This window comes from Eubalaena glacialis, chromosome 3, assembly GCF_028564815.1.
Source record: "Eubalaena glacialis isolate mEubGla1 chromosome 3, mEubGla1.1.hap2.+ XY, whole genome shotgun sequence".
Classification (NCBI taxonomy): Eukaryota; Metazoa; Chordata; class Mammalia; order Artiodactyla; family Balaenidae; genus Eubalaena; species Eubalaena glacialis.
Genome location: NC_083718.1, coordinates 72,995,340 through 73,022,976, shown reverse-complemented (window position 1 = coordinate 73,022,976; position 27,637 = coordinate 72,995,340). Strand labels below are relative to the sequence as shown.

General features: G+C 43.4%; 1 protein-coding gene across 2 annotated transcripts in view; it reads left to right on the top strand.

Moving 5' to 3' along the window:
* PBX1 (PBX homeobox 1) overlaps positions 1-25,730 on the top strand; it is a 315,946-nt gene extending 290,216 nt beyond the window's left edge. The window contains exon 9 of one of the 2 annotated variants that reach the window (XM_061183157.1): positions 24,309-25,730. In XM_061183157.1, coding sequence (XP_061039140.1) covers positions 24,309-24,329 — 21 coding nt within the window. In that variant the 3' untranslated portion in view covers positions 24,330-25,730. The remainder of the gene's footprint in view (positions 1-24,308) is intronic. The other variant, XM_061183159.1, reaches the window with a different exon arrangement.
* Positions 25,731-27,637: the final 1,907 nt, after the last annotated feature.

Here is a 27,637-nt window from a genome sequence, read left to right as displayed (position 1 = left end):
ATTTATTTAAAGCTTTCTAATTATCTTTAAGATGCGAACCTGGGGTGTCTAACAGACCTCACTAGCCCTGCCAGCATTTGGCTTGAACACATATGGTTATTTGCAACTATCCATTCATTTATTCTGTCACTCAGCCAATACTGAACAAGCACCCTGCCCTGCATGCCAGGTACTAGTCTAAGAATTAGGGATACAACATTGACCAAATCCCTGTTGTCAGGGAGTTTAGATTCCTGTGGGTGGGGGAAACGGACAGGAAACAAAATATGTAAAATGGATGGTGTGTTGGATGGTGGTAAGTGCTGGGGAAAAGGTAAGAAAGGATGATGGAATTGCTGTTGAGGATCAAGATAGGGTGGTCCAGGACTGGCTGGGAAGATGATTTTGAACAAACTGTTGAAGGAGGGGAGGGGAGGAAGCCATTAGGATATCTGAGAAAATGGTTCCAGGCAGCAGGATCAGCCCATTCAAAGGGCCTGAGGCAGGAGCACATCGGGTAGGTTTGAGGAATTGCAAGTAGCCCAGTGTGGCTGAATCAGAGACAGAATGAGGGGAAGATTATTAGGTGATGTGGTCAGAAAATGAACAGTGCAAGGGAGAGGCAGAACATACAGAGCCTCTTGAAGGACGTGGCAAGGACTCTAGCTCTTCCTTTGAATGAGCCTGGAGGCCTCTGAGGGTTTGGGGCGAGGAGTCATATGATGAGACTTTAAGTTTTAACAGTATGATACTGGCAACAGTGTTGTGAATAGACCACAGGAAAATAAGATTGGAAATAGTGACACCAGTTAGAAGATAATTGGAATATTTGGGACAAGAGAGGATGGTGGCATGGACTCCAAGAAAACCCAGTGTAAATAAAGTCCATCTGCCTTTGCTAGGACCTGCCTTTGTATACACAATGTCTCTGCCTGGAATGACTTTCTTCCTACTAGAACACCTTCCCGTATTTCAAGGCTCAGTGCTCATGTCACCCATTCCCCAGAGTCCCCAGGGAGGACTATTGTCCCCATAGCACCCTGTATATGCCTCTCTTGTAGCACTCATCAAATTGTGTTGCAATTACTGCTTTCCATCTGCCTCCCTCTACACTGAGAACACCTCCATTTCAGCTCAGTTCACAAACACTTTTATTCAGGGGGAATAAAAAGGTGAATAAATCGTTATCCCAATTACAACCTAGTACAGGAGACTGAACTCCCAATGCTTACCACGGAGTTTGGCTCATAGCTGTCAGATGAATAAGGGAACAAAGAAAGTTACCAGAAGCCATGCCACCGTGGCATGGAGCTGTGGTCTTCTTATTTGCAATGCTGTTTAAGGGGTCGCAAGGCAGGGTCTTGTCTGCTGCTCTAATGGCCTCCCCTTGCTGTTTCCCCAGTGCTGGTCCAGCAGGACACCGGCCCATAGATGCTACAGTGCTGAGAGCTAAGGGTCTTGTCAGAGTGAGAGAGGGAGACCCCGTGAAAGATTCCAGGCAGCGGGGAGTGCAAGATGATTAAAGGTGGTAGTGGATATATTTATTTTTTTCTGTAGTACTGGTTGTTGATGCAAAGCTGTCTCCCTGGAGTCTCTTGGTGACATTTGTTACTTGGCTTTTCAGTCCTTAAACAGAAATTCTGTCCTTTTCACTGAATGGCTCCTCCTTTGCTAATGTTCTGTCTCCCCCAAGTCCCAGGCAGAACATTTGACATTTGTTATTGGTACAAGAGCATCATTTGCTGAGTGTGAACAAAAAAAAAAAAAAAAAAAGAGTTTCCCCCAAGGGCAGAAATGAATGATTATCTCAGATCTCCTCACCCTTTTTCCTCCTCCTTCAGACACAACAGCCATCCACAGCCATGCTGGGCCCTGGTGGGGAGCTGCCCTAATCACTTTTTACATTCTGGCTTCATAGAGATGAACTATTGTAATAACTGTAGATGTTTCAGTGGAGGGCAAAGGGTGATGGGTCGTGGACTAATAGGATATGGTGAGGTGGAGGCTTCAGTGATATCCACTGGATAGGATAATGAGACGCCTAAGGATAGGTTCTGTTCCTCCAATCAACAAATGTTTCCTGAAAACCTCCTGTGCACCAGCCATTATTCTGGATGCTGGGGATGATAAGCACAAATAAAAATACCTAGTCCCTACTCTCAGGATGCTTACTGCCTAGTAGGGGCATCTAACATCAATCCATTATTCACATAGATAGGGGTACACCTGCAACTGGATATGTAATATGAAAAAAGATATACCATTCTATGAGAGTTCACAATAAAGAGAGCTGAATTAGTCAAGGGGGTCAGCAATGTTTTCTTGAGGAACTGCATCTCAGGCTGCAAACTGGAAAATTAGTTAACTGTAATGATGGATAAGAAGAGAATTCTAGGCAAGGGGGAATAGTAGGTACAAAGGTTATCTTGGAAGAGGGAACCTGACAAGTACAAGTCAGAGACAGCAAGGGAAGGTCCCCGAGGAAGACGAGGAGGCCAGAGAGGTGGACATGCGAGGACCACAAGGGGTCTGGATGCTGTGTTCCCCCATCTCCCCGCTCTCCACTCTACAGTGCCCCACGAAGTAGGTTCTCAATGAGGAACACAAGCTCTGAAGAGTAATAGCTCATTCCTTCAGCCTTCTAACATTGACCTGTGGAGCAGTATCTTGGTATCTAAAAGGAAGAATCATAAAAGGAACAATTCACACGATCATCCCTCATGAGATCACGGGCTGATGAGATGTATAGAAATAGAAACACGACCCTACATTCCGGGACGTGGTCTTATCACGTTATGTTTCATTGCCATGTGGTGGCATTGACTCAGGGGTTGAGTGGTGGAGGGGCCGGAGGAGACTTGGAAGAGGAGGAAAGATGTTGTTGACACAGGGAACTCGAGCACCCATTCTTTTCCCATTATTAGCACCACTGTTACTTTCCCACCTCTCTCTCTTCTCCCGGCCCTGAGCCCTTCAGCTCCCAGTGCCATTCAGTGTAAATCTTTCTTGGAGAGTTGTTTCTCCTTGTGGTCATACAGTAATAGGCTACTAAACCTGCCTGTGGGGTGAATTACGAGCCGGTCTCTGGAGCCCCAGTCTCGGTTGCCCACAGAATGAATTGTGGTGCTGCAGGCTGCTGGGCTATTTATTTATTTGTTTGCTTTAGCATATTTTAGTCTGATCATTAAATTGCAATCTGCCACCCATCCCCATCTCCAACTGTCTTCAGATGGAACAGATTTTTCATAGGTAATGATACCTATAAACTTCAGGGATGGCAGCCACAGGAGCAAACTAGGGAAAGGAGGGGGGAGGGTTTGCAGAAACACATCCTCCCCTGGCTCGGCCTTGGCTGTTCTGCCCAGCCTGACCTATCTGGGGGCAGCTAGAGTGCCCACGTTCTCCTGGACAGCACCTGTGGCTTTTTCTAGCCTGAGGAACAGGTGCTGAGAAGGCAGAGGTGAGCTTCTGCACTTTGTCCTCAACCGCATAAGATCACTGCTGCTCTACATTGTGCCAGGCAGTAAAGGTGTCACCAACCTTGCGTTGATGGTGTTGCACGGGGAAAGTTCCGCGCTGATAAATCAAAGACAAAGAGGACGCCAGATGGTGCCCTGGCGCCAGTGTTCCTGAGGTCATCCATCTGATCTAGTACTGCTCTGCACCAGAGGGATTGCCATCTGATGGCAGCAGGGCCACTACCCTGGAGAGAGAGACAGTCGTCATGGTTATAATATTGGCAACATCAATTTGTCTAGCATTTATAATGCGTGCTGACACATTCTTTTGGAGCCTCACGACAGTCCTGTGAGTGCGACAGGGCAAGTGTTATGATTCCCATTCTGAAACTGAGAGGGGTGGACTGTGGAGTGAATTGTCCAAGGTAGTTCTGGCTCCTAGGAGGCTTTCAACAAGTGTTTGTTGAGTGAATGAACGAATGGGTTCATGCTGCCTCAAAGTCATGTCCCTCGGTTTGCTTCTGAAACCACATCCAGAGGAAGGTCTAGGACTAAGGTCCTAGGAACCTGCAGCTTCCACCTGAACCAGATGGGTGAGAAATCACCACCAGTTCCCCTTAATTAATTCTTCTGCATGTCAAAGGGCTCGATGCTGGAAAGGGTGCTTTGAAGGTGTAGATGTGTAGCAGGCAGGGAGAGATACTGTGCTTGTGATGGATCAGGCATGGTTCTAAGGGATATATTCACTTATTTAATTTTCTCAACAAACCTAGATAGGTACTATCATGATATCCATTACAGATGAAGAAACTGAAGCACAGAGAGGTTGAACAACTTTCCTAAGGGTCCAAAGCTACAGAGTGAAGAAGCCAGGTTTAAACTTCGGTGGTCAGTCCTCAGCGTCTGGGCTGTTGAGCACCCTGCCATACCTCCTCTTTATTTTCTTCCAGAATGTGCAAGCTCTTGCTCTCCGTATCTCATTGTCCCAGCGGTCTCAGAGTTCAGGTGCGGGTGGCATGAAGGAAGCAGTTCTGGCCGAGGTGCAGGACTCTGGAAGCTCAGGAACGGGAGGAGACAGTAGATAATAGCAGATATTTTTTTTTGAATTTTATTATTATTTTTTTAATAATACAGGTTCTTATTAGTTATCTATTTTATACATATTAGTGTATAGCAGATATTTTTGCTGGGCTAAAGAACTCACCTTTTAAACAAACTCTCAAGCCCCTTGGCAAGTCCCTGCACTTTCTCTAGCTTCAGGAAATGGACTCAAGGCCAAAATTCTTTGTGAAAGAATTCTACTTCAATTCTTTCCAGAGAAATTGCAGTCCAATCTGGAGATAAAACTCAGGACTTCTAGCTTCTAGTGCAAATACCAGACACCAGATCATGGTCCTTAAAAATGTATATTATTTTCTTTAATCAATAATTTAAATTTTAATAAAAGGCAAACAAATGTTTCTATTCATTATTCTGTAACTAGTTTGGCAATGATAATCAAATTGCATCTCAGGGAAGGAGGTGAATTTCCCTAACCTGGGGAAAAACAGATGACTCAGGTCATTTAATCACACTCTGGGATATTCATACTTAAAGATACTCATGCCTCCTGGTGGGCAACCCTGGGGAAGAGTCAGTTGGTCCAAGCTTCTTCTATTACCCAGTCCGTTATCCAAGATTCCTTCATGTTACCCAGCCATGGCATCTCGGAGAGCACAGAAAGTGTCACCAGATGCCAGAACAGTCTGTGACAACACAGGGCAGCAACAGGCCAAATGTGTCCCATTGTGCCCTGAAGTCATCCTCAAATGACATTCCCTATTGATAATCTTACTTAGATTATGAGCTACCCACAAAGATATAACACCAATCCTGACCTTATTCTAACCAGACCATGGACACCAATCCTTACCTGGCACCACTCATGACCCTCAGAATAATTTTAACCATAGACGATAACTTGCAATTGATAGCTCGTGGACTATTTGTTGATTATTTATTATTTTTGCCCTTAAGGTTCCCAAGTTAAGCAAGATAACTATGCTTTGAAGAATTGTTCCAAGACCAAAGTTTTAAGAAATTAATTGAATTTTAAAATAAATAAATTGCATGGCATCTGAGATTCAAAAGGGACCTGATAAATCCCCTTGCCTATTTCTCCCCTTTCCAAGCTGGACACCACCCTATGCCATCCAGTTTGTGGGATCTGACCTCTGATACAGTGGCTACTGATGGTTTTCAACAAGAGAGAAATTTTTTATGGAGAATCGGGATTTCTGAGAAGCGCTCTAGGGTGACTGGGTTAAAGAGAAGGAGGGCAGCATCAGGGAAAGAGTCTAAGTGGAGATTAGGAAATTTATGAGACAGCATGACTCAGACAAAGAGCGTGTACTTGGCACCTGGAAAGCCTTAGGTTTAAAAGCTTTGTTCTGCTGCTTAGGAGCTGGGAGATCTTGAGCAAGTTATTCAACCTCTCTGAGCCTCCTGAGCCTTTCTCTTCATCTGTAAAGCAGGGATCTCAGGGCTGCCAGGATTCATGAGACACTCTGTTCAAAGGGCACGGTGCATGCGTGAGACACAGTGGGTTCTCCATCTGATCTCGGAGGGACATCGGTGAGCGGTCCTGAAGAGAGATCTTAGTTCCCTGCCCAGGAATTGAACCTGGGTAGCCTGGATGAAAACCAGGAATCCTAACCGCTAGGCCACCAGGGGCTAGAGGCTAGAGGCAAAGTGGCCCTGGCTCTTTCCCCCATTTGAAAGTAAGAATGTTTCAAGGAGGCAAAAACTGTAAAAACAGGTACAAAGTTTATTATTAAAGACACAGCACAAGGAATGAGAGAGCACACAGAGAAGCAGGTTGTTTATCTAAGACAGAAGCAAGGCAGAAATAACACGCCCAGAGAGAAGGGGTATGGGCGTCCTCTCTAATGAGGAGGAGAGCAGTAAAGAAGTGATTTAAATCCCTTATATAGGACAGTTCTTCCGGGTCTCCATTTACCTTTGGCCAATTATCTCGTTTCTTTTTTCACACCTGACTGGTCCCAGGACCCTCCCCAACATGCGTGCGCAACCTTTTGCTAAGATGGATTCCACCGCAGTGGCCTGTGTGTGCATGTCCACACTTATTACGGGGTGGCTCCCCCTCCCTTTCTGACCCCCAAGGAGCTTTCCTGCGCATGTGTAGACAGGGGAGTTTTCCTTGACCTCAGGAGCCGTCATCTTATCTCTTTACTTCAGCAGAGCTCAACTCTGCCACTAGCTTTGTCCTTGGAGCGTCTGGGTGAGAACAAAGCTTTAGTTTTACTCCACGTGACAAACACCAGCTGTCCGGCCCAGGGACCCATCTATCTCCTACCTCACATCCATCCGATTCCCCTTGCACTTTCCCAACGTCCTGCATTTGGCTTCACACTCAGGACAGGCAGCGAGATTGGGCTACACAGACTATCTCAGAGACAAGGCGGAGAAAAATGCCCTGTTGGTGTTCAGAGTGCTTCCAGGTGCTGAGGAGAAAGCCACCATTTGTAATATGAAAATTCACACGCAGTTGCCCGGGGCAAAGGGTGGCCCCAGAGCAGGAGCTTCAAGTGTGTAAGGTGGATACTCCCATCTGGAATGTGGCCTGAAAGCTGTCCTGTTCCCTGTCTCCACACACCTTGTCCATTAGCTCTGAGGTTCAAGAAACATTTTGCAGAAAAAAATAATTAACAAACCCCAGGATCAGCCAGATTCCCGGGAAGGAAGGGAAGGAGGGGAGGATTTAGGCCAGGTTTCAGTCACTGATCACCAACTGCTTCATATCCCCCATGGATTTCTTGTCAATGATTATTCAATCTCAGGCCTGACCTTTCTATTCTAAATAACACTGCAATATCAGTGCAGCCCAGCCCGCAGCTTTCGCAGGAAATTAACTGTATCTGGCTCTCACAGGAGACCCAAGAAATCCCCTCAGTAACTAAGCCCAGACTGGTTTACAGAAAAAAAGACCCAGCATTATCTTCTTCTCATACACTCCTCCTAATACCCGTCTAAATATCACAGGGCTCCCAGCTGTTTAATTCTAATAAATACTCATCTATTCTCAAAACAGACAAATGTTAGGTCTCAGGTGGGCCCCAAGCATTTCGTGCTGGAGGAAGAAGAGAATATGGAGAGAGAGAAAGAAGAGAGGGTCTCACAGCCAGCTTTAGATTTCAGCTCGTGCACGACGGCAGCTTAAGAAAATGGCTGATGGTTTCCTGTTTGGCCAGAGCCAGAGGTGACTTCTGAGGGAGGCCACTTTCATCACCAGCGTCCACACGGAGCTGTCCTTCCTTTCCCCGCTGTAACCGGGTTTCAGAGCAGCTCCCCAGGGCAGAAAGGGCTTCGAGAGCCCCCAGACCGGGTGGGATCAGCCTCCCTGCATCCTGACAGCTGGGCGGGAGCTGGGAGGGGCAGCACACACTCCATGGTTAAGGGTTCAAGCTTTATTGGAAAATCTTCCTGCTCTGAATCGGTGTTTGGACCTGAGTTTAGAGGCTTACCCCAACCACAGGAGCCCTATGTGGAGCGTTAAGAAAGGCGGGGACAGCAAGACCTCAGGTGACCTCTGAAACCTAGTTTACCTGCAAGTAACGTGGTCCAAGGGATGGGCGGGACCAAAGGGAGACCATAGGACACTTTGGCTTGGAAAATGCCTGGAAAGGCCTGGATCTGTGTCACTGGGTATGAAGAAATTCTCTGTCGTGGGTTTCTTTGGCCCTTAAAGAATTCACGGTGGTTGGGCGTTAATGAGAAGCTCTTATGGAAGGTCTGGGCTCACATACGGAGGCCCCCGACAGTCTGTGGGGCTGGCACCCTCCTCCCCCAGGTGACGCTCGATTGGCGGCCAGGTATGGAGCCCGACTCAGATCCTCTGAGTCCCTCTGAGAGCCAATTGCAACCTTGCGACTCAGATGGGGCCGAGATGGTGAAGGGTTTCACTCTTGTCTGGACACTGCACGTTGCTTCCTCATACACGTCAGTGGTTCTCTAAGCATGGCTGGGACCCTCGCTGGCAGATGACAAGGGTTCTCCTGGACATTGGCAAATAAGCCTCTGGCAGTTTGAATGTTGGTTCTTGTCTCTGGTGTGTATTAATAGTGAGCTTTCACTTTAAGGAAACCTAAGTATCGCCTCAGGGATGCCCGACCCCAGTCAGCCCAGACATTAGATTCATCTGCCGAGGTTTCTTTAGATGCTATATGACAGTTGACTGGGTGGTCAATAGGGCTTGACTCCACTGAAAGCCCTGTAGGTTACAATTCTAAATCCATGGTTAAAACCCCATGAGATCCATCTGCCTCCTTCCGCTCTGCTTGTCAGGGAGCCTGGATAACTCCAACAGGCCAGGAAGAGGTGGGATAACTTCCCAGATTTGGCTCCATGTGGCTCCGGCAGGTTTCTAGGAAAGACTCAAGGACCAGAATAGGGCTACCTCTCTGGCCATTGGCTCACATGTCCCTGAATCTTGCAACGACACTCTTGGGCTTTGACTTCAGTCCAGAACAGCACTGCTATCACTCATTTAACAAGAATTTACTGAGTACCTTCTATGTGTCATGACCTGTGCTAAATATTGGGGGTAGATAACCAAATGAAGCAGATCAAAAAAAAAAAAACCCCTGCCCTCTGAGAGGACACAGTATAATAAAGGAGAGAGGCATAGACAAAATAAATAAGTAAAATATTAGTAAATGTTAGTGATAAGTGCTAAAAAAAAAAGTTAGCAGAGAAAGGAGAGAGTGAATATTTGGCTGGGGCAGGCAGTAGAGCAGGTCATTTTCATTGCGATGGCTAGGGGAGACCTCACTAAGAAGGTGACATTTGAACAAGACCTAAAGGCGTTGAGGCAGCAACGCACATGGATATCTGGGGCAAAAGCAATCCAGGCAGATACAGCATGTTCAAAGGTCCTGAGGCAGGAGCTTGCCTGGCATTTCAAGGAACAGCACAGAGGCCGGCATGCCTGCAGCAGAGAGACCAAGAGGGACAGCAGTAGGTTTAGTAACTAAGGGACCCCGAAGTCCATTGTCAGGACTATACCTTCTACTTGGACAGACATGAATCCAGAATATTCAAGTAGAGAAGCACTTATCTGGAACTCAAGTGATCTAGATCCGAGTTTCAACTTTGCTACTAAGTAGATCTATAACCAAGTAATTTTAGTTATCCTTGTCCTAAAATTACTTTGCTTCTAGCGACTTTAGTTTCATCACCTTTAAAATGAGAAGTTTGTACTTCTGAATTCTAGCATCTTTTTAGCTCTGACAGTCTGTGATTCTAGCCAAACAAATTCAAAATTAAATCAAAGGAACTATTTGTTAGCACTGGAAGGGCACGTTTCCACATTCTTGCTTGTCCAGGGTTCCTTTGGACAGATGACTATGAGAAACCAGGAGGGCATTACTCCCCATCTCCTATTTAGTTCAGAGTGTGGAGACAGATCAGAGGTATAGAAAACTCATCTATATCTCTGTGGGGGTCTTAAATCCCACGTCCACTCCTCTTTCACATGTGCTTGTCAAGCAGATCAAGCTGATTATCTAAAACACTCTAGTTTTATAATGATTGTTCCATCCTACTTAATTTAGCCCCTCTGACATAAGCTGCCCTGGGAAAAGCTCAATGGAAGACAAAGGAGAAGGATTTAGGACAGGTCCTCCATCCCTGGAGAACTGATGATCAGGCAAGAGTTGTCTAGTCTAAAACTAGACAAAATGTACTCATAGGATCCAACTAAGTGACAGTACAAAATGGTAAACAGTCAGTGCCTAATGACAGGTATACATAGTGAGTACTGCAGGGGTTTAGAGAGCAGGTGCTCTCAGCAGGCAGAGGGCCTGAGGGGACCTCGGAAGGATGTAGGGTGACAGCCAGGCCTTGGAAGCCAGGTAGATTTGATGGGTGAATGAATATTACTGCCTCCAATTTATTGGCTCAATAAAGCAGGCATTACATGGTGGGTAAATAAATGTAAAGCAGATTGGCAGTTTAATGTTGTGCTCACAGGCCCGGGCAGTGGGTGATTTGGGTTTTCACGAAGTGATCAAAAACATATTCCTACAGATTTCATGACATCTCTTTTTAGGACATCCTACTGAGCCTGCATCATCATAGATAGATAAGATGGATCTTGGGGGAAAGGTCAGGTCTGGAGATAAGCTACTTCCAGAGTCTTCTGGGGCTCTCAAGAGGTCTGCTGCTTTGCCAAATCTCCATCACCAATCTGGAGTCCTTGGTGAGTCTGCGAGCATAGCTTCTGCCCAAAGAGTGGTGAAGGAGGCCGATGGAATCCCCAAATCACAGAGTCGGAAGGAACCGCCTCCCAGGAAGAAAGGACCACTCTTTCCTGTTGCTCTTCTGTACATCATTCTCTATCATAGCACAGATAAGGAATTTTTTACACTTGTTTGTTTAAAAGAACACACCAAGCTCAAAGTTTCCCTTTATAAGGACAGAGATAATATCTTTCTCATCTCTGTGTCTCCAGTACCTAGCCTAGTAGCATACAGTAGATGTCCAAAATTGAAAGCAGCAGGGCATTAACTCAGTTCGTCTTAATCTCTTTGGGGTAGAGTTTCAGTTTCCATAAAGGATCTGAAGAGATCCCAGAGAAAAATGAACTTATGCACATACTTACAGGATTTTGCAAACAATTTCTGGGGGCATGTGGGCTGCAGGTTGAGCCCTGCTCCAGAGGGTGTATTAATCACTTAACAATATCCTTCACAGGTAATCCTGCAGCCTCAGCCTGGACGCTTCCAGGGATGGGGAGTTCACTCCCTCCCCGATTGTGACAGCGTTGATGGTTAGAGGTATCTTCTTTATATTGCATAGCAACCTTCCTTTCTGTAATGCCACCCTCATCCTAATTCTTCTCTGAGCAACTTTAAACAGGGAAGGAGCTAGGAATTTGTATCACAGAGCTCTAATTCATCATCATGTACATACTGCTTTTCTAGTGTTTGTAAACACTTGTCCTGAGCTTCCCTTGTCTTCCCTGGCCTCCACTGTTCTTTGCTCTGATGGCGTTTATGTCTCCTCCCTATCCTGATTCTTTGTCTTTGGAAAAAGCACAGCTTATCACCACCCCTATTAAAGTGTAGTACCCAGAGAGGGGCAGTGGAGACAGGCATTGTTTCTCCCTTTGTTCCAGACAATGAGCTTGCCTTTACACTGCTTAAGACTGCATTTGCTTTTGGGCAGCCACTTCACCCCACTGACCCATTCATGAGCAAAGAGTCACGTAATGCCCCCAAGTCTTTTCCAGGTGTGCTGTTGATAAGCCCTATCTCCCCACTGGGCATGTGTACAGCTTGCCATTCAGACCTAATTGCAGTACCGTTACATTTATCCTTATTAAATGCCATCCTATTAGATTTGGTCCTTGAGTCCAGCCTGGCGAGACCTTTTTGGATCCTGATTTTGTCATCCAACATATTAGCTCATTACTCTCAGACAATGTATTCAATGTGCAGCAGAGAGCTACCATTTTGGGAGCATGTCTCTGACAGATACTGTGCTTTACACATCACATTATTTCATTCTGCCTTCACCAACTCTACGAAGTGCGTGCTGTCCCCATTTTATAGTTAAGCACACTGTGACTCGGAAAGGTTAAGTAACTTGTCCAAATATATACAGCCAGTATGTAGTAGAGTCAGGATTTGAACCCAGCTCTGTCTGACTCTAAAGGCCAGGTACATAGCCACCCTCCTATGCTGCTTTCATCCAAGCCATTAATATTTTGCACAGGACAGGACAGGTCCAGGGCCTTGTAGAAAAATACCTGAGAGCGATTTTGCCTGAGGGTTGACTCATGTATCATGATTCCTTCCCTGTGATTGGCATGTTACCTCCCACGGTACCCACCTGATCCCAAGGAATAACAAGAAGAATTTTGTACACTGTTTTGAAGAAATGCACTTATAGTAATTCTGTGCTATTCCATGAGTCCCTTACCAAATAGTAAATGATATGAATGTGGGGTGACTTCTTTTTGGTAGCTTCATGCTGCCTTCTGTTAAGTCCCAGATTCCTTTACTACCTGCTCTGAAATGGTTGCTTAAAGAATTAAGTCTAGACTCTTGCCCAGGAATATTGCTGAGTTTTCTTCATTGGGAGTTGGGGGGTACACTTTCTTTCACCAGGCTTCTAAGAACTATAGCAAAATATCTCTCAAATATCCCATATCCCCATCCTAATTAATTACAGATCAATCTTCCATGAATTTACATAAAACTTTGTTGAATATGCTTTAAAATCTTAGCCAGTACTACCTTTTAAACTACAGACTTCTATTTACATATGTGACTCTCAGGACCAGTGTCCAGTGACAACCTTACATTTAGGCCTTACAGTGACAGCTTTTGTAAAAATTATTACTACAGAAAGAAATTCTTATTGGCTTTTAATTTCAAAAACCCTAATTAAGTTTCTTAACAGTTTCTTTTGTGGCAGACACCTTTGACCTGAGACCACTGAGGAATCCAGGGAAAAGGTGGAGACAAGGCTTTTTTCAAAGATTGTTTAGAGAGCAACAGTAAAAAAAAAAAAAAATAATAATAGGGGCATGAAAGGAGCAAGCACACACCTTTTGTTCTGATTCTGGGCTTGAAAACCAAACCTCCGCAGGTGATAAGTCTAAGCATCTGATAAGGGGGGCTGCATCCCCCAGAATTCTGAGGTGCGCACTGTCCAAGAAGCTGTTCACTTTTGGGGTGGTTCATTTAAACTTTTTCTTATCCCTATTGGGTATAGTTTGATTTAGGGACCATTAGACTCAGGTATTAGATCTTCTAAGAGTGCAGTCCTGTCTTCCCCATCTTTCAATGAGACCTTCTACCTATTTTCTCTCTGCTGTGAGATTTTCTGTCATAGCAGATCTCTGTCTTGACTGATATTTTATGTATAAATAAAATACATGTATATATGTATGTATATGTATTAAATCACCTATATTATGATGCTTATTTAATTATATGCATTTTGCATGTTTTATGTTAAATATATTATTTTAAACATACACATATATTCTTACTGTATAATTGTCACACACATCAATCCACACTCATAATCATCTTTCTATTGCACATTTTAATGTGCAGAAGAAAGGTAGAATCATTATAGATTACTGTAGATAGGAAAATGTGGGGCTCTTGAGCTTGCTCCTCAAAACCCTCCTCCAGGGCTTCCCTGGTGGCGCAGTGGTTGAGAATCTGCCTGCCAATGCCGAGGACACGGGTTCGAGCCCTGGTCTGGGAAGATCCCACATGCCGCAGAGCAACTAGGCCCGTGAGCCACAACTACTGAGCCTGCGCGTCTGGAGCTTGTGCTCCTCAACAAGAGAGGCCGCGACAGTGAGAGGCCCGCGCACCGCGATGAAGAGTGGCCCCCGCTTGCCGCAACTAGAGAAAGCCCTCGCACAGAAACGAAGACCCAACACAGCCAAAAATAAATATAAATAAATAAATAAATAAAAATAAAAAAAAAAAACTCCTCCATCACAAAACCCCCTTGCATGAAGACTAAAGGCACAGAATTTATACCAAATTCCATTCTATGTAAATTCATAGGTATCATAGGAAACAGAAAGATCTTTGAAAGAACCAAAGCTAGTCATCCCAATAGAGTGGTGAAAAATTTACAGTCCAGAGACACTTGCCTAAAATGACACGGCTTGTTGTCAGAGTATAAACTCTGGGTTCATACTGGCTGGCTAGGTTCTCTGGGAAGCAGACACTCAGGTGAAGTAAGGACTTAAAAATGTTTATTGGAGAGTTACATCTGTGAAGGAAAAGGGGAAGGAAGCATGATTGGGTAGAGGAGCCATCAAACAGCGATGCATACCTGAAAAAGAGGAGCTCTGGAACAAAGCCTGCCTTTTAGATGAGTCCTGCGTTGGGCAAAAAAGCCCAACCTTTGGACCATGGCCATGCTCAGTCCCTGTCTGAGGTGGACCCTGAAGGCTCTAACAGCCAGAGACTGCCAGCTAGCACACACCTCGGGGCTGGGCAATGAGCCCTTCCTTGAAGGGAGATGCGAGTGGTGGATTTCCATGTCTGCCATACACCTGGGGTTCACACTTGTAGGCTCCATATCAGTTCTAGAGAGATATAGCTTCAGTGACTTATTATTATAGTAATGCTTATTTTTATTTATTGTAACGTAAGAGTATTATCTCAGTAGATACATTACAAATGCCAAGGGGAAAAACACACACACACACACATATATATATATATATATATACACACTGGTTTTTCATTAAAATATTTTACAGCCGGCACTTGGGCAAGCTATTGGAAATGGCCTAAGGTGTCTCCAGGGTGGAGGTCAGTGAACTCAGGACAACCCCTTGGATTTTCCATTAGTGAATAGTTAGATGAAGTAATAAATAAATTATTATTAAGCACTTTGCAAATCCAGTGTTATGTAAATGCTAAATAATCATAATAATAGAGTAGTATGCTGATCTTGATAAACGGGTCGGCTACCATGTCATTGAAAATGGATGGCGCAGCAACGTCAGTTAAGATGAATTAGGTCCTCATTCTCAGAGCTCAGTACCGGCGCGGTCTCTTCTGCTGGGAGGCTCAAGCCTCCTTGTGCGCCCCTGAACTTCCCCCCCACTTGCCCCGCCCAGGATCTCTGTGGGACAATTAGCCGAGGAGAGGGATGCTGGGTGGCTTTAAGGGGGCCGTAAAAAGGCTCCCGTGTAGGGATACTGAAAGCAGACTGAGGTGAGTGCGTAAGGATTTGCATTTCTGAGAAGTCAGGTCTAATCTATAAGGCGAAAGGGGGCAGAGAACGAACATTTATTGAGTTCCTCCTGTGACCCAGGTACTGTGTTCAGGGCTCTGTGTTTATTATCTCATTTATCCTCCAGGCCAGCACATTAAGGTAACAGAGGAGTGGAATAAAGCAGAAGGCATGACTATTTTCTGTAGAAAAGCAGAAAGCCTGAGCCCAGCGGTGTAGTGGGTGTTTTGCTTTTTGCATTCTGGGCAGGAGTGGGACCTGGAGGACGCCGGGGAGGGGCCTCCAGGGAATGAGGGAAAGCTTCATCCAATGATTGATCACAGCCCCCAAGTGCTCAGACCTTTCAGGACACACATTTGTATGGTGACAGTCACTTCATCCTTTGGGGTACACCCAGAATAACTGCTCCTCCTCACCCCCGCTGTGGACCTGACGCCACCTGGACAGCAAAGTCCAATGCAGCCTCACTCAGACCTTCCACACACCTTCACAACAGTCAGCAGATACTGATCCAGGGTTACCAGGAGCCAAACACTCCACTGAGTGGCGTATGCACATCACCTCATTTACTTCTCCCGGCAACACTGTGATGCAGGATTTATTGCCTCTGAGTTTTCACCTGAAGTGAGAACACCTAAGATTTTGCCAAGTAACTTGCAAAAGTCACACAACTAGTTCAAGAGGAAGGAGATGACAACCAGGTCCGTCAGCAAAGCCTGGGCTTTTAACTATGTGGAATCTTGTTACACCACCTGTGAACTCAGAGGTCCTGATGCTTGGGGATTTGTTTCTTTTTTGCCCAACACTGTGTTATTAATAATGATTAATTATTCTTTGTTTAACTGTCTGATTTTGAGGGTATAAAAGTAGCTCACTTTTTTCTTTAGCAGTTTTATTCAGCATAATTGACATATAATAAACTGTACATATTTGAAACACACAATTTGGTTAATTTTGACGTACATATGTACCAGTGATGCCATCACCACAATCAAGGTAGTAAACATATCCATCATCTTCAAAAGTTTTCTTTTCGATTCATCCATCCCACCCCATTCACCTAATACCCTCCCCAAGCAACCATTGATCTGTTCTCTGTCAGTGAAATTAGCTTGCATTTTCCAGAGTTTTATATAAATGGAATCATGTAGTATATAGTTTTTGTTGGTCTGGCTTCTCTCACTCAGCATAGTTATTTTGTGATTCATCCAAGTGTTTTCTTTTTCTTTGTTTTATTTACAGAGACATAAGGACTTGGAATAATTAGTATGTATTTAATTTTAGCTTTGGACTCAGTCCGGAGTACAAATTCTAGTTCTGTCACTTACTATCTGTGTGCTAAGTGATCATTTTCTTAACCTCTACAAGGCTTAATTTTCTCATCTGTGAAATGGGTGTAATAAAAGCTATGTTACAGAGTTGGTGTGTGTTAGATGAGGTAATATAGGTAAAATGAATAGCGCAGAATCTGTCCATGGTAAGCACTTAGTTTTGCAATTAAAATAAAATTTTTTTTTTTTAAAGTAAAGCCTTTTTTTTTTTTTTTAAATTTTATTTATTTATTTATTTATGGCTGTGTTGGGTCTTCGTTTCTGTGCGAGGGCTTTCTCTAGTTGCGGCGAGCGGGGGCCACTCTTCATTGCGGTGCGCGGGCCTCTTACTATCGCAGCCTCTCTTGTTGCGGAGCACAGGCTCCAGACGCGCAGGCTCAGCAATTGTGGGCTCATGGGCCTAGTCGCTCCGCGGCATGTGGGATCTTCCCAGACCAGGGCTCGAACCCGTGTCCCCTGCATTGGCAGGCAGACTCTCAACCACTGCGCCACCAGGGAAGCCCCTAAAATTTTTTTTTTCATCAAAATCCCCTTTGATGTCCTTCGGTCTTCACTATCAAGTAATATAATAATAGCTGGCATATATTGTGCCAAGTAGAATACTAAATGTGACATACAAATTAGCTCTTTTCATTTTCACAAGAAGCCTAGGAAGTATGTGGGGACATTATTACCCCAGTTAGAGTTGAGGAAACCAAGATAGAGAAGTATGGCAATTACCCATTCTCACAGATAATAGGTGGTGGATCAGAATTTGAACTGAGGCTGTCGGGGTCAAGACCCTTTTTTTGATTGGGCTGCCTTTCATATGCAGTGATGTCATCCACTTGAACACTAGGGTTCAAGCTTTAGGAAAAAAACAGATATGAAAACCATATCAGTAACTAAGTAAAAGAGAAATAGCTAATAAAATTTTAAAAATTATCATTGATACACCAATTATTAAGGGATACCCAGTACTTCAAATGTACTATAAGCATGTACTTGTAATTTGACATTATGAAGAGGAATCCACACCTGATTCTAGGTCTAACTGTGAGTAAATCAAAGACAAGGAATCTGTAAAGAAGTAATTAAGGCAGCTAGAGTATATTCTGCCTTTCCTGGAAACACTGGAGAGGGTGCTGAGTGTTCTATGTCTGAGTCGTAAGTTTTAGAGCAAGCCCAGAAAGTAGGCCTATCAGTGAGGTTGCACAGTCCCAGCTGAGCAGGCTGTATGCACCCCAAGTTTGGGGACTGACTGTCAATTTAGAGTCCATTGGAATAGCTGTTACAGTGGAATAGAGAAACTCAGCTACATCTTCGGTTGTCTTAAGTACAGTAATTGGTTTTCACTAAAGATTCGGAATTTGATAGAACAGAGCAAGGGTGATTTTAATTCAGTTCAGAGGGACAAACATTTCTTATTTGCCTGATATGCACAGAATCTCTGCCTTGGAGAAATTCCTGTTTTTAGTGGGATAGAAGATGAAAGATACAAATAAAATAATTTCAGTGGTGAAAAAAAAACCTGAATTGAAGGGATATTTAGAAGTCAAAATTGATAAACTCATTGTTCACCTAGAAGTAGGCATAAAGGAAAGGTTGGGGTTATGGTCTGGAAACTGTGAGCCACTCAAAAACACGGAGAATTAAGACAAACAGACTTTGTAAACTAGGTAATGAGGGCAATTTTGGGAATCTTGGCTTTGAGGTGTAAGAGGAGATCCAAGTGGAAACTCCTAACAGGCAGTTGTGTTCCCGCGTACTAAGCTCAGGGGTGAGGTCAAGGTTGAAGATAAAGGCTTGTGAGTTGTCAGCATACGGGATGGTTGCCATGGAAGCCATGGGAATGGATGTGATCTCCCAACGGAGTGGGTGGAGTAAGAGGAAGTTGTTAACACGGTCGTCCGGATGGTTAAAAATAGGTTGGACCAAATACCAATATCAGAAAGTAATATATTAAAGTTATGGGAATGGAGATTATCATTTAGATCTTTCCTAGTCCCAACTTTTTCAAATCCGCTCATTTCAAGCATACGCCATTTATTCCCTGTGAACAGATGCGAATTATAATTCAATGTATAATTCAATGTATCCCATTGAAAGGCAGTAATGAAAAGGAAAAAGAACCCCAAAGCAAACACAGAAGTCTGCTCTGGGTGTGGTCCTTCACCTACTAGTGGGGACGGTCGCTCTGGAAGACCCTGGGGTGGGGATGGTGGGCAGAGGTGCAGGTGGGATAGAGCTGCTCTTCTGTGAACATAAATCTGACATCAACAGTGGTGTCTTTCTGAACCAGTTTTCCTTTATCAGGGGTGGAGAAGATAAAGCTACTGAACTGAAAAGAAGGCTTACAGTTTATGATTTTTAGCTAGTTGTGTACTGACCTCATCAAACGTTAAACTATGCCTACCCATCTCCTCATACCCCTATTTCTCTATCATTCAGTCAACAAACACATGTTGAACACCTCTTCTGTGTAGGCACACGTCAAGTGCTAGGGCCACAGAGAGGAGTAGTATTTGGTTCTTGTTCTTGAGAAATAGAGAATACACTCCTAATAGTGCGCTTATTACCAAAACGTTTCCCATTGGCATAGGCCTTTATATGTGTCAAAGAAATCTCATCTCATTATAGTGTTGGAGTTCTGCAACACGTCAGTGAAGGAAGTAGGGCAATGATAATTATTATTCATATTATATACATATAATATTATAATATATACTATGCATATATCCTGCATATTATTATTATGCATGGGTAGCTGAGACACAGAGGTGGATTGACTTGGGGAAGGTCAATCAGCGGCTGAGATCCAGATCTTTTTGGCCAAGTGTTCTTTCTGCTAAGGAGAATGTTTTCTTCCCCAGCATGCTCATCCTGGGCACCTTGCCTTTGCAATTTCCTGGTTGTCTTTTTTATCTCTTTCTGCTGACAAATTTGACAGGCCCTTGGGGAATAGTGACTCAAGAATAACTTGCCTTTGGTCAAGCGCTAAATCCCACAGGTGTAGGACAGACTTTGGAGGAGCCACTATCCCTCTCGCTGCCCCCTCTAAGCCCCCACTGTTTGTCTGGAGGGAAGTATGCTTATCAGTTCTGGGAGCAGCTAGCAAAACCAAATTAGCTCAAACTGGCTGCCGTTCAGGTCAGCTAATTAAATTAGCTATTGTTGCATTACTGATAAGAACAGTTTGGAAAAGGAAAAAAGCCACTCATTCCAGCAGCCATAGGCTAATGCCAAGAAAATGTGTTAATGGGAACACTCTGAAAGGAAACCCCTCTGACTAGCAGCAGTACCTAGGGGTCTTTGGTGGACTGTTCTCCCAGCCATCTGCTCTGAGCTCAATGCTCCCAGCCCTCTCTGGCTCTGATCCTTACGGGCACTACCACTCTCCAGCTTTCTGGTACCCAGCTGTGGCCAGGGCAACCCTTTCCTTTTCCCACCATGAGTTCATCTTCCTGGGAGTCTGGAAAGAAATGGGAATTTTTCTGGGAGAAAATAGCTCACTGATATGTCCTAAAACATAATCTCACCATAGCATAAAAGCCAGTTGATATTTGCAAGAGCCAGAAAGAAAGTGGGGGGGGGGGGGTGGAGAGACAGAGACAGAGACAGAAAGAGAGACAGAGAGAGAGGGAGGGAGGAGGGAGGGAGGGAAGGAAGGAAAGAAGGTGGGAAGGAAGGAAAGAAGGTAGGAAGGAAGGAAGGAAGGGAGAAAGAAAGAGGGAAAGGAGGGAAGGAAAGTAGAAGGAAGGAAGGAAGGAAGGAAGAGGAAGAAAAGAACTAGAAAGATCCTAAAAGTCTTTATTTTTTCCATCCCAGCATCTGCCCCTTTGCTTGGTAACAGCCTCTCCACCATTATGGGCAGCCTTGTTGAGGCTCTAATTAAGTTGGCTGCTACCTTTGGTTGAGATTTGCACACATGGACGTACCCTACTGGCCTCTGTCCTAGGGCTCTGGGTCTTGAGTAAAGAGCTACAGGAGAGAGTGTTAGGTGCTCACTCGCTTTACCAGCAGCACTTCAATGAAACCTCTTCCCCTACACTGTACCCCTCCCACCATCAGCCTCCACCCTCCTCAACTCACCCACCAAACTGTCCTGGTTGCATCTTTTTCCAAGACTAATTACCCAGCCTTCCCTAAGTTCTGTGAACCAACTGATATCTTTCTGGTTCATTCCTTTTCTGCTTAAATTAACCAGTCTGTTTCATGTAATCCAAATGACTTAAAGATTGTTTAGTCCAACCCCTTTTGTTGACAGAGGAGGCTGAGGACCAGAGATATTAAGTGATATTCTCAGAATCACACAGATAATAATTAGCAGATGGGGCCTAGAGTCCAGGCCACTAACTCCACGAGATGATGCTGCCTGAATACAGAGCTCACTGTGCGTCTCCTGAGAAAGTGGGGCAACTCCCGGAAACTGCCTGAGAGTCTGCAGGGAGAGCCTGGGAAATTCTCAATGGTTACCCTCATTTTCATGACTCCCTTTTCTTTCTTTTTTTTGTGTATGTGTATTTTTTTAATTGAGGTGAAATTTATATATCATACAGTTAGCCATTAAAAAGTGTACAATGCAGAAGTATTCCGAATATTCAACAATGTTGTACAACAAGCATCTCTCTCGAGGTTCAAAACGTTTTCATCATCCTATAAAAACACCCCACACCCATTAAGTAATCATTCCCCGTTCCTCCCTCCCCCATCACCTGGTAACCTCTAGGCTGCTTTCTGTCTCTGTGGATTTGCCTATTACAGATATATCATATAAAAGGAATCATATAATAGGTGAGATTTTGTGTCTGGCTTCTTTCACTCAGCATAATGTTTTCAAAGTTCATCTATGTCATAGCAAGTATCAGCACTTTGTCCCTTTTTGTAGCTGAATAATATTCTATTGTGTGGCTGTAGCACATTTTATTCATCCATTCATTTGTTGATGAGAATTTGAGTTGTTTCCACCTTTTGGTTATTATGACAGTGTCCCTATGAACATTCACGTATGAGTAAGTTTCTGTCTGGACGTGTGTTCATTTCTCTTGGATATATACTGAGAATGGAATTGCTGGGTCATCTGATAATTCTATATTTAACTTTTGGAGAAACTGCCGAATTGTTTTCCACAGCATATTTCTCCCAGCAATTTTTTTCTGACTGTACCTTCCCTAGACCTTGTCCTGTCTGCCTCTGTGGCCCATTCAGTGGCTTGCATCTTGTAGGTATCACAATGGGGGAAATATTTATAACTGTAACAGGAACTACTAAAGAGAGAATGATCTTTTTGGAGAAAAAGAAGAGGGACTTTTGAGGTGTCAGCGTTATGAGGCGAGTGTGAAGACATAAGAGGAATGGTGATGCAGCTCTTTATCATACAGGGAGATGACTTTGGAGTGCTCAGGATAGCAGAAAGGAAAGAAGGAGGAAAGGTAGAAAGAAGAAGGGAGGGAAAAGGGAGCCTAGAAAAATGGCAGGGAGCTGAGTACTGGGTAACTTGGTATTGGGTAATGTGATTCTGCCCAACCTTGGCTGCCCCGAATTCTTCTGTAAAATATAGCATACACTCAAGTGTATACAGGTAGAGAGGCACAGACAAAGGTAGACACCCCTCCTCTATGCCATACCTCACTTACTCCCACTTGAGTTAGCAGAAATTTGGGGGAGGCATCACCCATATTCAAGCTATGGAATTCCCCTAGATGAAAAGAGGCAGGGATGACTCCCTTTTCTTTTGATTTGATAAATTTTGTTTCGGATTTTTAAGTCATGGGATAATATCCTCCTGTAAGAAAACAAGTGAAATGGGAACTGGTTATTGAAATTGTCCATGTGTAAGTTCTTACATGTGCAATGTCTGTCTCTCACTATAAAATGTGAAAACGTCATAGTTCAAGTTTATTCTTAAGCCCTCAGTACCTACAGCTAGAGTGCTTTCTGCTGAACTAATGAATATTATAATTGAGGAAACCAGTAATATCAAGGAGAAGAACCGCTGTACTTACTTTATAGGGCAGCCTGTAATTATAGTTGGAAAAATGTGATATAGGCTATGCTCCAAAGTGATATGATATGTACTTACTTTAAATTTAGAAGTATATTCTCTAAGCCTCAGTTTCTTCATCTGCAGACAGGAAAGTTTAACTCTTCTCTCCCTTAAGCACCAGCATTCTAAGCTACTTGGGGAATTATAAAAGCTAGTGAAATAAATGAGAAATTATAAAAGTTAGCAAATTGGGCATAATTTACTGAAATAATTGAAAGAAAAATCTTCCAAGCCTTTACGATAAAAACACAGGGAAAAGCCTTGCTACCAAAGCTGTTCGAAGAGACTTCAGTCCAAAAAGTCAAGTTCTACATCACTGCTCATTTTGAGGAGTACTAGAGGAAACTGAGGCCATCACTGTTCAGCTGCGGGGTGCTAATTCCATGAGAACCAAGTCCACCTACAATATGTCATTGAGAAGATGTTAGTGGTACTTCTGACCCAGAAGATATCTGTCTTCCAAGAGCATCAATTCAATCAATTGTCCTGTTGGGAATTTGATAGAAAGAAGTACCCTATCCCTGGACAACTGAGTACTTTCACGGCATCCAGTAAAGTGAATATAATTATTGCTTTATATCTTCCTTTTATATTATAATAAAATAATATAAAATCATTACAAAATATGTAAAATTGGGGACATTTCTTCATAATTCTATCTCCCTAACACAACAGTACTTATTTTCCTTATTCTCTTTTATTATTTGTTCCTCTGTATGTGTATGATGAATATTTTGGCAATTTATTGATAGACTGATTTATTTTTAAAAGTTTGTCAAGCTGAACTTGGCCAATATATGAGCCTAGGAGTTAGAATTACTGGTTCTTTTCCCAACTTTGCTGTACTTTCTCTTTCTCTCCTCTTGATCCTGCAGCCACAAAATGGGAACACTGACACCCTTTCCCCCTCTCTGTAGTGATTGGGGATGAAGCATCATGTCTGTGATGTCTTCTCAGTTATTCAGAGACAAGTACAAACTAATATTAGATACATTATTAACTTCTGAAAACTATTTTTTTCCTCTAAAAAAATCTGTTTGTATTAAGGCTGGGTTCTCTGTACGATTCACAAAAAGGGAAGATAGTTCTGTAATGCTCCCTCTTAACATTCATTGACCCTTCATAATAGGGTCAGGAGAGACTATCCTTTATCAATCCTTTTGAAATGTAGGCAGAAAAATGAGGTGCAGAGGAAAACCACTGGACTCAAACTGAAAGCACGTCGATGTAAGTCCTGGGTTTGCAATTCATCAGCTGTATAATCTCAAGCAAGTTATTTAATATTCCTGGGATCAGTTGCTTCATCTATAAAACATGGGTAATAATAACTATTTCACAGGGTTGTTACGAGGACTAAACAAGCTAATGTAGGGGAAAGGACAACACAAATGATTCACTTTTTCTTTCTTAAAAAAGAAATTATAAACAGTTACCCCATTGAATTATTCCTAATATTTATCACAGAGACCTTTTTCTCCACATTATATGAATGAAAAAGTAACTTAAATTTTGGATGGCTGATGAGCCATTTCCTGAAACATCTAGGTCCAGGCCTTTTCCTTCTCCTCCTATTTTCAGCTGGTTAGCTGCTTATTGAGATCTTGCCAGAGGGTGGGCAAAAGAAATAAAAACTGAAATCGGTCAATTTGACTCTTTGATAGCAGTCCTGATGAAAGATGTGTGGGTAGAGGGTGTTAAAGTTGTGAGATAAACTGGAATTCTGTTTCTTACCAGGAAATTGCAAGAACCTACTAAGGGCTGGGATGTCCTGGTGCTGACAACTACTTCTCTTCTCTTGACTGAAGAAATGTCTTCCTCTACCTGAATAGTGGTCTGTCTTCCAGAATGACACATACTGACTTTTGAAGGAGTAAGAGGATACCTCCTGGCCAGTCACATCGGCCCAAACAACTATGGTGAGCAGTGGGCCGGCACATGTTGCAACCAGATGACTGTTGCATCAGCAGAATCCCAAAGCAATAATCACTCTTCTTTCTCTTCCCCACTAATCCAGCAATCAAATAATCACTTATAAGCATTCACTATGTACCACCATATAATAGAAAATGTGGTGAGTACCTACATATATGACAACCTCTCAACCCTCAATAAAATTATAGTACCTTAAGAAAGCAAGAGTTGTGCATGTGAAAATACAACTAATTACATAGGGAAGAAGACAATGAACACCTTTAGAGCATCTCCTGTATTCCATTCACTGTGCAAGGTGCTGTATAAATACTATTTTATCTAATCCCTACCACATCCCTGAGACACATTTCTATCCTTGTTCCATGGATGATGATACTGGGAGTCAGAGATGCTTAATAACTTGCCCAAGATCACATAGTGAGAAAAGTGTGAAGCCTGTTTTCAAGTTTAGAAGGATCTAACTTTATGGGCTATGCCTCGTTACCCACTGCCAATGAGAGGAATCAGAGCTAGACATCGTTTATGCTGTTGGGTCAAGACAAGACTCTTTAAAATACCTCCCAGTAAAATACATTGATAAAGTTTTACCAAGTTCATTCATTGGTTTGGGAGAGATTTCTAGCCAGAGAATAAATGTTTGGATTCTGGAGGCAGGGATGGTGCATTTGAAATGACAGCCCTCTGGTCTCAGCTCTGCCATTATCTACAAGTGTTTATCTGAGCAAGTTGCTTCCCTCTTGTAGGCCTTTGGGTCACCATCTGTAACATAGAGCATTTCTGGTTTGTCTAAGGTCACTTACACTCTGTCACTGGGCGGGTATATAATGTACCAGCTCTCATGTCAAGTAGCCTTGAGTTTGAATTCTGGCTCCATCCTCAAGTAGTGGCTGTTGGGCAAGTCATTTAACCATCTGTAAAATGGAGATAATAATACCTACCTCAGGGTCTTTGCCCATATTGTTTGTTCTCCTTGGAACGGTCTTCCCCAGTTATCACAAGGGTCGTTCTATTACCTCCTCCAGGTCTTCACTCAGTTACGTTTTTAGTGAGACTTTTCTTGAACATGATCTCTGAATTGCAAACCATGTGTCATTTCCTGTCTTCTTTCCTCATTTTATTATACTCCTTAACACTCAACACCTAACATACTATATATAGCACTTAATTATCTTATTTATTGCCTGTTTCCCACCTCTAGAATGTAAGCTCTATAAGGGCAGGGTTTTTTTGTATTCTCTACTGCTGTATCTCCAGTTTCTAGAATGATTTAGGTGCTTAATAAATATTTGTTGCATAAATGACTGGTTGTTGTGGGAATAATGTGAGTCAAGTGCTTTGCACAGGGCCTGGCACATAGTAAACACTCCATACGTGTTGTCTGTTTATTATTATAATTTTATTATTATGTTGCCACACCTCAGTGGGGCACATTGTTCTCTTTCCCCTCTAGATAACCTAGGATGAGCGTTCTGATTTTCCTGGTGAATGTGAAGGTCTGACTCTGTTGAAATTAGTCTCAAAGCAAGAGGGATTAGTCATTGTGAGGGAAATAAGGGAGAAGATCTGCATGGTAGCTACCTGAAAATACCTAAAGCTGTGGCCACATGGATAGAAATTCCACGAAGCATATTTCTGTTGCATAAGAAGGGATTTCGAGAAAACTGGATGTCCAATGATGGAATAAGCTGTCTCAGGAGATGGTGAACTGCTTATGCCTAGAGGTCTCCTAGAAGCTGGATAACCACATCTCATTGACCCTGGATATAATTATCATAATGAGTGACAAGCTTGGAATACAGCCAGTGAGTCACACTCTTAGAGAGCCATGGAGATGCACAGTAAAGCATGACATCTCTAGGGGCAAGAAAAATGGACAGCCAATAAGAACATTGCTTAATCTATATAGTCAAAGAAACCAAGGATACATGGTCAGAAGACTGAGGACAGGCACCCTAATTAAAAGTCAAGGTCTGTTACCCAGCTTCCAGATGTGAGTCAGTTTTCAGATCCAGAACCCATTAACGGAAAGGCTGGGTGCCCAGGTAGAAAGACCCTATAAATATTATAGTACATGTATATGGTAATGATTTTCCCATTCCTTCACCAAAAGGTCCCTGGCCATTTACTCAGGTAAGCATATACTGGGGGAAGAAGACTGCCCAAGCATTTTGAAGGCTGCTTGACACAGGTGCCAAGTTGACAGTGATATCTGGGACCCAGATAATTATCATGGTCTGTTGTTAGAGGAGGGGTCCTAGGTCTGGCTCACAGTACATTCACTATGTCCACGGACTCACACTTGGTAATTTCCTCAGTCCCTGGGAATTAGAATAATTGGAGTATATATATTTGGTAGTTGATAGAAACCTCACAAGCTTCCTTGGACTGTGGTGTAAGAGCTCGTGCAATGAAGATCAAGTGCAAGCTTCTGAAACTTCTGTTTTTCCATGGCTAATGGTACAGGAGCCTGGAAGAAGAAAGATTTCAAGATCAGAGACAAAGAGACCTGAGGAGGACATATGGTGGATGGACTTATGGGAGTGAGTCCAAAGAAGGAAGATCTTTGCATCCCTTATTTAATGCCCCAGACAGCATCCCTCACAGAAGAGGCACTAAGCAACCACGTGGACAGAATGACTCAGCCTGTTTTTCTCACTGGTCACCCCAGTGCCAGCACAATGGACGCATAATGGAATGTTCATGGTGGCAGGAAACATGCATGGCTTTCCCACTCACCAAGCCTAATCTAGCTATTGCAATTGTCAAGTGTCCATGCAGCAATGTAGACCAAACTGAGCCCTTCCCTCACCAAGATGGCACCATTCCAAGAAGACAAACCAACCACTTGGTAGCAACTTGGCAACATGGGATCCTTTCTACTCTGTAAGAGCAATAATTCATCTGGATTAGAATCAACAGATATTTCACATTTGAGTTTGTCTTTCCTACCTTCAAAACCTCAGCTAGTACCACTCTTTGAGGGCTTCTAAAGCATATGATACACTGACACAGGAGTCTACATAATATCACATCGTACCAAGGAACACACTTTATAGCAAAGGAAGGGTGACACTGAGCACATGACCACAAGTTTCACTTTCTCTATGATATGCAGCACCATCCAGATGCTG